The sequence below is a fragment of the Alosa pseudoharengus genome, unplaced genomic scaffold (assembly GCF_046254945.1).
Source record: "Alosa pseudoharengus isolate Yale_2024_CS ecotype anadromous, Long Island Sound unplaced genomic scaffold, YU_APseudo_1.1 YU_APseudo_1.1_scf_22, whole genome shotgun sequence".
NCBI lineage: Eukaryota > Metazoa > Chordata > Actinopteri > Clupeiformes > Clupeidae > Alosa > Alosa pseudoharengus.
In genome coordinates this window covers 5986198-5997940 of record NW_027468680.1, presented here as the reverse complement: position 1 = coordinate 5997940, position 11743 = coordinate 5986198, and the positions used below count along the sequence as shown (strand labels likewise).

The 11743-nt window shown below is 43.5% G+C and overlaps 1 protein-coding gene across 1 annotated transcript in view; it reads left to right on the top strand.

The window, feature by feature from the left end:
• Positions 1–9991, top strand: part of gpn1 (GPN-loop GTPase 1) — an 11415-nt gene extending 1424 nt beyond the window's left edge. Inside the window, exons 5-14 of the mRNA XM_076300341.1 lie at positions 330–367; positions 464–542; positions 805–899; positions 1547–1592; positions 2024–2170; positions 2595–2677; positions 3181–3220; positions 3957–4050; positions 8383–8487; positions 9115–9991. Coding sequence (XP_076156456.1) covers positions 330–367; positions 464–542; positions 805–899; positions 1547–1592; positions 2024–2170; positions 2595–2677; positions 3181–3220; positions 3957–4050; positions 8383–8487; positions 9115–9206 — 819 coding nt within the window. The 3' untranslated portion in view covers positions 9207–9991. The remainder of the gene's footprint in view (positions 1–329; positions 368–463; positions 543–804; positions 900–1546; positions 1593–2023; positions 2171–2594; positions 2678–3180; positions 3221–3956; positions 4051–8382; positions 8488–9114) is intronic.
• The last annotated feature ends 1752 nt before the right edge of the window (positions 9992–11743 follow it).

Here is an 11743-nt window from a genome sequence, read left to right as displayed (position 1 = left end):
TTTAGCAGATACAATATGGCATTGGAACTCAGGGCAGACAATTGCTGATTATGGCCCTCTGTCCACTTATATTGCCTTTATTGTAAAAGCCAAAAAAATAGCTTTTCTCGAAAAATATGGACAATTTTAAGTGACCCCAAACATTTCAACGGTAGTATACCCCCCCCTCTCCCTCTCCCCACCTAGTTCTCTCTGTTCTCTTCATTTTGGTCATTTTCCTTAGTAAAGGCATGGAGCATGATTGTAATGTGTGACTTTGATGTTAGTGCATCCTACCAATAGGTGTCAGCATTGTCTTACTGTAACTCCAACCTATTCCCCTCAATCAGGTTATGAAATTCATTGAGAAGAAGCAGAGCGATCACCAGTAAGTGTTCAACAGGCCTGTCCTCTACAAAGATATCCTTTCATGAGTTTTCTTCTGCTGTTTAAGCTGGTAATCCAACTGTTGCATGATTTTCAGGTATGTTTTGATTGACACACCTGGACAAATAGAGGTGTTCACCTGGTCAGCTTCTGGTACCATCATCACTGAAGCTCTGGTATGGAAATATTCATCGGTTCAGAGATATTCAGAGATTCACTTTTTCACATGTCATCAGTTGCAGTCCTTTGAAGAACTACCACAATTCTTTACCATTTTTTTTTTATAACCATTTCTGTCCACAGTATACTTTTAAAGTGTTGATTTCTGCTTGATTTCTATTGACTCCTCTGTTATTTCAGTAGTTATTTTTTGTCATTTCCTATTTATTATTATTCATACCATTTTGAAAGACGATAATGAGTATCTGTTTCTCCTAGGCCTCCAGCTTCCCCTGCGTGGTCGTGTATGTGATGGACACGTCGCGGAGTGTGAATCCTGTCACCTTTATGTCCAACATGCTCTATGCCTGCAGGTATGCCTCCCATTCTCAGTTCAAAAGCGCTTTTGCACCCCTCTTTTTGGACAGGTGCGTCGGAAAAGGTGAGGTCACCAGTAATGCGTGTTGAAGAAATACCGCACACTGTCCTTGGAAGGTCTGTGTAACCGAAACGTTGTGTGTGAAGTATAATAAAGTATTTGCCTGCGTAAAGGACTGTGAGAGATTTCTGGTATAAGTATACTCTTTTGATCCTGTGAGGGCAATTTGGTCTCTGCATTTATCCCATTCCGTGAAATAGTGAAACGCACACAGCACACAGTGAACACACAGTGAGGTGAAGCACACACTAATCCCGACGCTGTGAGCTGCCTGCTACAGCGGCGCTCGGGGAGCAGTGAGGGGTTAGGAGCCTTGCTCAAGGGCACTTCAGCCGTTCCTACTGGTCGGGGTTCGAACCGGCAACCCTCCGGTTACAAGTCCAAAGCGCTAACCAGTAGGCCACGGCTGCCCCAACTTCAACATGCCGCCCATTCTGACAACTTTCACTAGATTCAGCTTGATCCAGTATTCCATCTCGCATAAAATGTTTCACCTGTGGTTTTAGGATTATACAATACAGTGTGTATTTCGCCCACATTTAAATATGCCCCTCTTATCACGTTTCTCTCTCCTCTATGCAGCATTCTCTATAAGACCAAGCTGCCATTCATCGTGGTGATGAACAAGGTAACATTGCACACACCCCTCACTCTGCTCTGATTCCATAGCAACAGTGGTTGTCAAGGCAACAGGCAGCATCTTAGGAGCATCCATAAACTTACTTGCCATAGCCGTGGGACTCCGGGGTGCCTGTTCCATAGAGTTCCTAAGAGTCCAATGTCCACTTGTGAGGCAGAGGTCCTCTATATTCATGCATCTGCGTTGTTGAGCATGGTCCTTGCCAGTGGCCCTTAGCAGAGAGAGTGAATCAGTTTGAGTTGGATGAAGTTATCAGTTGGATAATATCAGATCAGTTATCAGCTGGATAAAAGCATCTGCTAAACGCTCTAAAACGTCTGCTAAACGTCATTTACTGGACTTGACTTTACGTCACTGTACTGTACTTTACCTCACCTCGTGTGGTTGACTCGACTCTCTTGTGTCTTCCCTGGGGCCAGACGGACATCATCGCCCACACCTTTGCGGTGGAGTGGATGCAGGACTTTGAGACATTCCAGGAGGCGCTCAACCAGGAGACGTCCTACGTGAGCAACCTCACTCGCTCCATGAGCCTGGTGCTGGATGAGTTCTACACCAACCTGCGGGTGCGTCCACCAGCCAGCGTTCTCTGCGCGGCAACATGATTTTTTTTTTGTTAAATATAAAATTATTTTACCAAACATGATGGTTTGTTGTAATGAGGTTTCAAGAGCTGTGTCATTCTTTTCAGTTGCCAGTAGCTTAGTGTTTAACACTAGTTCTACGTTAACCTGCGGAAGCATCCTCCAGCAAGCAATCTGTGCATGATAATGATGATTTTTTTTCTTCTAAAATACGAGATGATTTTACCAAACCGGTTGCATGAATTCTCCAGACAGCAAACTGTGAATGCTGCGATGAGGTTTTCAGCACTGTGATTTTGCTCCTGTTTGACATTGTGTGGTAGACTGGTCTGGTGCTCTGTCTAGACGCCATGGACCACAACAGCTTTACTCCCAGAGCTCAGTTTCCGCTCTTGTCCCCCTGCAGGTCGTCGGGGTATCAGCAGTCATGGGCACTGGACTGGATGAACTCTTCGTGCAGGTTGCCGAGGCAGCCAAAGAATATGAGACGTAAGTTCAGTAAAAATAAACACTAATGGGACCCTCATTTAAAAGTCTAAAGTTTAACTTAAGTTAATTTGATTTGATTTGATTAATATCCCAAGCACAGCAGATTAGTGCTCCCATACTACTATCGATCTCTTTAGTTCATGTGGTCATTGGTCATTGTTTTGCTCATTGAGTGTCCTTGCACTTATCTGTCATTTAAATGAAGGTCCTATTTCATTTTTACCTAATTGTTTTACCTTGAAATAACAGTAACAGCTGCCAGTTGCTGTTAATTGCACACATATTAACTGGTAAATATACAAAAAGGTTAAAGTCTTTATTTTATTATGAATGACACTAAACATTTGAATGGCAGCAGAAGGATTTAAATTATGAATTATATAAATGAGCTGCATTGTGTTTGCTGAAAGCAGTGATTAAGTTTTGACTGACTGTGAGTGGGATGGATGTCTGGGGACTCAAAGCGTGTGTGTGTGTCTGTGTGTGTGTGTGTGTGTTTTCAGCGACTACCGTCCGGAGTATGAAAGACTTCACCGAGAGCTGGTGAGTAAGTGTTGCTGTGCTGGTTGCCATGTGAACAGTTGGCCTTTGAAAGGGGTTCTGCAGGATTCCATGTTAATAAGGCCTGGCAGAGAAACTGAATGATTCTACAAACTAATTTTCTTAAAGCTATATAAGAAATATATATATATATATATGTTTAAAAATGAATGGATTTGTCTCTGTGTTCTCTTCAATGTGTCCTCATCTCCTCCTCAGTGTCTCCTAACATCCTCCTCTGTGTCTCATCAATATGTCCTCATCTCCTCCTGTGTGTCCTCCTGTCCTCCTCAGTGTCCTTGTGTCCTCCTCAATGTGTCCTCATGTCCTCCTCAATGTGTCCTCCTCAATGTCTCATCAATGTGTCCTCATCTCCTCCTCAATGTGTCCTCATGTCCTCAATGTGTCCTCATCTCCTCCTCAATGTGTCCTCATGTCCTCAATGTGTCCTCATCTCCTCCTCAATGTGTCCTCATGTCCTCAATGTGTCCTCATGTCCTCAGTGTGTCCTCATCTCCTCCTCAATGTCTCCTCCATGTATCCTCATGTCCTACTCCATGTGTCCTTGTGTCCTCCTCAGTGTATCCTCAGTGCCTCCTCAGTGTCTCCTCCATGTGTCCTCATCTCCTCCTCAGTGTCTCCTCCATGTGTCCTCATCTCCTCCTCAGTGTCTCCTCCATGTGTCCTTGTGTCCTCCTCAGTGTGCCCTAACGTCCTGCTGATGTCTTGTCTCTTGCAGGCTGCAGCTCAGAGTAAGAAGCAGCAGGATCAGATGGAGCGCCTGCACAAGGACATGGGGTCCGTACCCCTGGACAAGCCCGTCTCAGCCACAGGTACGGACACTAGGGTGCATCAAATTTGAATGGGAAATTTTAATTTCAAAATATCAATTTGGCTGGCATTGCATTTTGTTCCAATTAACATAAAAATGACTTTTGCACAGTTTTGAGTAATTCCATTGAGATTTAGGGGTGCCACCTAACACATGAACTTTGGCGAAATTTCGAAAAATTTGCAATTTTTAGTCTAATTGCCAAAAGTTGACCTGGAAATGTTGAGTACAGTGAACTTTTATACAGTAACATGTTCTATAGGGTTATTAAAGTAAAAGTTGTTTGTTTGCCCTTTGGGCAACTTGGCCATTTCTCAGAATTCAACTTTCAAGATTCTCCATTCACAGTCCTATAGACAAAATGAATGGAGGTCAATGGGACATGTTCATGTGGCCTTACCCTGAATTCTGTGCAGCAGTGATGGATGTCGGACACACATATAAAATTGAATTGACTTTATTGTTAAACACAAAGGGTGATACTGACAAACTTAAAAGAACAAGCCCTCTCTAGTGGCTAACTCACTGACTAACAGGGCCTAATGGTAAGAGCTGACACTAACTAAACTCCGAACTTAACTGCTCAGTCTGTGCCAGAGTCTTTGCTCTACTGAGCAACATCACCAGGGAGAAAGAGAGAGGGAATGGAACCTGAACTCTGAACCTAGCCAGTGTGTCTCCCCCCAGATATGTCTCCCCCACCCGCCACCCAAGAGTAACCGTCCTATTCAGGGATTAGCTTGGGTTTGCAGTGGCAAAGGTTTGGCTGTTGGTTGCGGTCATGTTCAACACACACACACACACACACACACACACACACACACACACACACACACACACACACACACACAAAGACACAGACAGACACACACAGAGAGAGAGACATACACACAAAGACACAGACACACAAAGACACACACACACATACAGACACACACACAGAGAGAGACATACACACAAAGACACAGACACACACACACAAACACACACAAACACACACAAAGACACACACACAGACACACACACACATACAGACACAGACAGACACACACACAGAGAGAGACATACACACAAAGACACAGACACACACACACACACACACACACACACAGACACACACACACACAGACACACACACACACACAGACATACACACACAGACAGACATACACACACACACACACACACACACAAAAACACACACAAACACACACACACACAAAAACACACACAAACACACACACACACAGACATACACACACACACACACACAGACATACACACACACACACATGTTCTCCACAGCCAAAGAGATAAATAGAGAGAGAGAGAGAGAATAAGGGATACAAAGGAGAGAAGAAAGACACACCCAGAGAAAGTGGATGAAAAAAGGAGAGACAGGGCCAGATGTATGTTTTTGTGCCCACGTCAGGCATATTTCATTTGCAAAGTGCACGTAAAGGCATGGCGAGGTATGTACAAACAGGCCGCACTGAGGAAAAAGTGTAGACTGCCTGTCGTGGGAGCTGCAAATGGCTATTTGCGCTTTTCCGTGTCATGCATATGCATTCATAGGAGGGTCAGAGGAAAGTGGGAGTATCGCGCAAACACAGGAGACGACAAGTGCTAATAGCATTGATTAGGTATTCCGCCATATGTATGAAAACAGCGCATGTTTGTTTTGCGGTGAAAAACTTGCGCCTGTTAAAAGCAGGTGTAATCAAAATCGCGGTTGAATGCGTCAATTAGAGAAACTTTTAGAGACAGCTGAATAAGTATTCAGAGCATCAGTTTTCTTCATTGTGCAATAAATAGTTCAAGTATTTTTAAGTAGATTAGTAGAACTACTAGGCCTATACTCTGTATGTCGCTGCTCGTTGACATCTTATTATCATGTATGATCGCTAAAGTTTGTTTCTTTTTAATGTCACAATTGGTTAACTATTCAACTGCGCTTGTGGTTCAGCTGTGGGCACGCAATTAGCTTTGCAGAGGGGGCGGGGAAACAACTACAGATATGATAGTAATATGTAATAACACATCCAACACAGATCAAGATCACCTCAAACAGAAAGATCACCTCAGTTTTCTTGAGCTGTAGTATTGTTTACCTCAGATCTCCATGGCGACCATTGAGCACTGCACTGCAAAAACTGCTTATCTAACAAAATCTAACCAAGTGTTATTAATCTTATATCAAGATAAAAAAAACTAGTTGGTATTGTTTTCAGTATAAAGAGACTTACCTAGCGCTTTCTTGTGAAAACATTTGACTTAAAATAAGTCAATCTTTTTTTAAATTAAGACATCTCATCCTGAAAACAAGCAAATTTGTCTGCCAGTGCGTTAAGCAAATTTGTCCTAAAAACAAGCAAATTTGTCTGCCAGTGCGTTGAGCAAATTTGTCTTGATAAGGCTCCTTAAAATAAGTCAAAGTCTTCTTAAATTAAGTCAAAATGTTCTTTTGAGAGGGTGCTAGGTAAGTCTTTTCATACTAAAAACAATACCAAATAGATTTTTTAAGCCCTTCCGCCGCCAAAAGTTGACATGTGACTACATTGTGCCAATCATGTGGCATGTTATGAATACATCGTACCAATCATGTGTTGTGATCTCGCAGCTGGAGCGAGGTTGGTGTGTCGTGATTCGTGAAGCATTTCACACGCACAGTTCTACCCAAAATAGATGCCCGAATAAGTGACCAAAAAGCGTTGCAATATGGCCACCGCCATATTGCCTAAAAGGTCTTTGGTTACGTCTGGTGTGCAGACTTTATTGTTATCGCTGTGACCTTTGCTTTTGGCCAGCACTTAGGCTACTTGCCCTGGATGTGCGTGCCTTTTGTATACTTTTCAGGTTTAAGGAAGCAGCTTAGAAATGGGTGCACAGCACCCAGCTATACAACAAACAGCTTTGATTTGATTGATTACTATTGATAGCAGGAATGTAGTGGAGGCTAAACACAAGTGAATGCAGTTTATCCACCTCTGAATTTTCAGAAATATAGTTTATCCACCTCATATTAGAGTTTATCCACCTCTCAAAAGAGTTTATTCACCAATTGCAACTTTTAACATTCAAAAATCACACTGTATTATCCACATTCACAATATGTACACTAATCAACACTCTAGGAAACATCTGCCACTGGTATTGTTATAAACATTGGACAATAATCTCCACCATAATGCCTTTTTTAAAAATTCAATACCGCATGGCGCAGTCCACCTCCGTGATCACAGAATTCATACTGTAGTTTACCCACCTCTTATTTTACCACTATAGCAACGTCACAAATTACCAACCGTCACGTATGTCTAACCTCTAGCGTGTATGTGTCCCTTAATATTCATTTCTATACAAACCAAGACGGCGGATTCCTACGCAAGCAATGCAAGCACCCACACCGTAAGTTTATCTAAATTAGCTATGTACCAAAAATTACATTTTACCGTGACTCGAAGAGCTGTAAACAGTGTTGTAAGGCTGTGTGTACAAATCCGCTTGGAGCTCCATTGGAATTTTGAGTTGAGAGTAGACATGCATGACTTGATTTTATAACAACATGTCAGGTGCGTTATTCATTTAAGTAAAAGCATTGCCAGGATAAATGTCAAATATTTGTTTAGAGGTACAATATACTCCCCGTTTGGACTAAATCTATATGCAGACAAATTCATGTTAAGCACATTTTAACTTTTTTTTTCATCTCTTGTAGCCAGTTTTTTGTTTGACATCCTCATATATGACATAAATAATCACCTCAAACAGCTTTAACAGCACAATTGTGCCTAACCAGAATTCGGGGGTTCCATGTTCCATATTCCATATGTGTTGTGCATGCATTACTCCTCATCACTAAAATGTGCAGCTTTTTTTCTGTAAGAAATCTCTGCAGCGGCTCTCAACTCAAACACTCTGGCCAGTGACCTGCTAAAAATGCTTGTTTTTTGTTGCTCATTCTAGCAGTTTAGCTAACTTCGTGTGACATACCGTTCGCCAAGAACTGATCAAGTGAAGTGAGCTGACCTGAGGCTGCGCAGCGCTGAAGGCAATATGTAAAAGTGTTGAAGGCGGGACAGACAGACGTAAGAAAATAGACCTTGCAAAATGCAAACATGCGTGCAATCAAACAACTGCATATAGGCCTATGCCATGTAAAAACGTGACATTATTGCGAATTAAATTTAGTTTAGTTTGCATGCATTTTTTTTTAACTCATGTCGTAGGCTACGGCCCGGTTAGAAATGTCCCGCGGCCCGGTGGTTGGGGACCGCTGCTCTAAGGTATGAGGAGGGAAAAGCTGAGGGAGTTGTGCCGATTTGTCTTTCAGACGAGCCAGAGCTCAGTGGTGCGTGTGACCTCATCTTCTCACGGGGAAACCCCGACCAGGAAGAGGAGGACACGGACAGCGATACAGATGACATCGACCATCAAGGTAAGCCTCGCCACTCTCTCTCTTTCTATCTCTCTTTCTCTCTCTCTTTCTCTCTCTCTCTCTTTCTCTCTAATGAGGAAGGGATGTATTTGGCTGGATTACTGGCAGGGTACTTGCACAGGTCTAGGAAGTCTGGAAAAGTATGGAATTATGAAATACTGTTTTCCAAACCTGTAAAATAATGGACATAATGGGATAAATTCTTTAAGAAATCTAGAAGTTTTGCTCTTAGTAATTCATACATAAAAAGTGTACATTTCGACAAAAGTTTTTCATTTTTATTTGGGAGAATAACAAGCGTCCTGACACGGGTAGTGTTTGCTGAGGTCTTCTCTCACCTCACCTCTCCTTTCCTCTCCTCTTCTCACCTCTCCTCTCTTCTCTTCTCGCCTCTCCCCTCCCCTCTCTTCTCCTCTCCTCTTCTCACCTCTCCTCTTCTCACCTCTCCTCTCCTCTTCTCACCTCTCCTCTCCTCTCCTCTCTTCTTTCCTCTCTCACCTCTCCTCTCCTCTCTTCTCTTCTCTCCTCTCCCCTCCCCTCTCTTCTCCTCTCCTCTCCTCTCCTCCTCTCACCCTTACAATTCTCTCCTCTCCTCTCCTCTCCCCTCCATGCATCTCTGTGCCTCAGTGACGGAGGAGAGCAAGGAGGACCCAGCCTTCAAGAACTTCCTGAAGGAGCGAAAGGAGGTGGTTCATGCGCGGAACCAGAAGATGCAGTGAGTGTACTGAGACACACAGCACACACAGGCACAACATCTCTTCTGTGTGTGTGACCCTCAAAGGACCGGGAACGCTCCTTCTCCTACCCCCCCCCCCCGCACAGTGGACTTCATTAGGGGAAACCGTGTCCAAAAACAAAAGTTGACCTGTTAGTGGTCAGGACTGCAGCACTGATTTGATATCGGCGTGTTGTGAGATTACGACCTGTGACGCCTCTGGACGCGATCTTTAGTGCATCTTGGACTGCGTAAAATGCCCGCAAGTCTCTCTAGGATTTGCATGACTGCAGAACGGAGTGCAGGTGTCTCGTGGCGTGACCGCAGAGGTTCAGAAACCGTGTGCAGGTTGGCCTTGTTGCAGACTCAAAAGCCATCAGCAAACCAAACAGGCCTCATTCTCTAGGGTTAAACCTTTGATCATGATGACTAACGTCAAGTCAAAGAAAGCCAAGGGCATATCACCTGAAGATGAACACCAACGCTACAGAGTTTGGGGGTCAATATCTGAAATGGATTGCTGATGCTCATTTATGTGTTGTGTGTTATTTATGTTGTAATCTACAAAGCAAACCATATGCATCTCCTACCTTTTAGATGCCTCTCTGGGCAGTGAAGTGTGCGGTATCAAGGACTGAATACTATTATGCGACATTTGTTGTGTATCTTTGTATAGAAGATTTGTGTGTTGAGGAAATGTATCATTTCACTGTTATATTTTATCTACTTTTCCTTCCCATTCTCAAAGAAAATAAATAAAATGATCATGAATGCCAGAGCTTTCTCCCACTCTCATTTTTGTGTGTGTCTGTGTCTGTGTGTGTGTGTGTGTGTGTGTGTGTGTGTGTGTGTGTGTGTGTCTGTGTCTGTGTCTGTGTCTGTGTCTGTGTCTGTGTCTGTGTCTGTGTGTGTGTGTGTGTGTGTGTGTGTCTGTGTGTGTGTGCGTGCGTGCGTGCGTGTGTGTGGGCACCGACTTCATTTGGGCATATGGGAGAGGGAGAGAGAGAGAAATAGAGAGGAGTAGCATGGACAGTCTGGGCGTTAAGAGATTCAACGCCTTCAAACCTTCTGTCATTTGAACTGCCACTGCCTTTTCTACATTTACATTCACAAACACCCTGCAGTACACCGGCTCTCAGTAACCCTGCAGCGTACTACTGCTTCATAGTAATGAGAGGAAACTGAATGAGAAGAGCATGGTGGCCTGACCCTTCATACCACGTTTTCCTATATTTTACTGCCCTCCACTTCTCCCGTCTAGAATCTACTGCATGAGATTGAATTCCCATCTGCCAATCTGTTCAAATGTGGTCACAGCAGAATGGGTTCCAATTAAGTTTGACTTGACTGACGCCTCTGAAAGGATGTACAAATGTATGTAATCACCTGTTTGCATCCCAGCAAAACAATTTTTCAGCATGGTCAGAATTGGAGTAGAAGTAATCTATATACTACATTTGTCTAAATTTCACTGCACTCCTCTCCCGTGTCTGGAATCTACTGCATGAGATTGAATTCTCATTTGCCTGAAAAAAAATGCTGTCACAGCTTGAATGCATTGCAATTAAGTTTGACTTGTCAGACGGTTCTGGAAGGATGTACAAATGTATGAGTGTAGCAGAAACGGAGAAAACGGGAAAGGCTTTCTGGAAGGCCTGCATTCTGAAGTCTAACTTGCACAACGCTGAGTGCGATAGGAAGAGGATTTCTATTCAGTAACAATTAAGAGGAAGTCCAGCATCCCCTATTCAGCAGTAAAGAAAAAAAGCTCCTACACTTTGACCATGTGAGCAAAAGTTCTTTCAGAGTATTTTAAAGACTCCAGGACAACTATTTCCCACCCGCAGGCAGAGGAGAGAGGAAGGAAAAGATTAAAGGCAAAAAGAAAGAAAGAAAAAAGCGCCTTTGGGAGGCATTGGAGTTGTTCACGAGGCGAGCGTGGGGGTCGTGCGCCAGACGATGCGAGCACAACGGCAGATGCCAGTGGATGTGCCGAGCGAGCGAGGAGAGAGTGTGTGAGTCATCGCGTGGTGGCATTTAACTCGCACCCCCTCCCATCATCTTCCCCGCCTCACACACACCTCCCGGCGCTACACGGCTGACAGACACGCTCACTTCACACAGATGAACACAAAGAACCGGGATCTGGCGCGGGAATCAAATCAAGGCAGGAAATGTCACGACGCCTACTATGATTACTCATCTGGGCGCTTAGGATCAAGCATGTGAAAAAAAGACTAAAGGAATGAACGAGTCCTGGGCTGCTCAGAATGGGAAAGACTGACTCAAATAACTAATATTGGGGGATGTGCAGTTGTCAAACTATTATATTGCACAGTTCAAACATTCGACTTTGCAACTTCCTTTCTGAGGCCTATACTTCTTCATCCCAAGCACGATCATGAAATGTATTTTGTTGCAGCTGGCCTAAAACAGATGTTTGCATATTTGTTTAGTTTTTTTGTCAACCTTAAAGTTAGGCTAATAACCCCATGATCACATCTGTGTGATCTGCAGTTAATTTTTGCTTTCCCTTTGTTG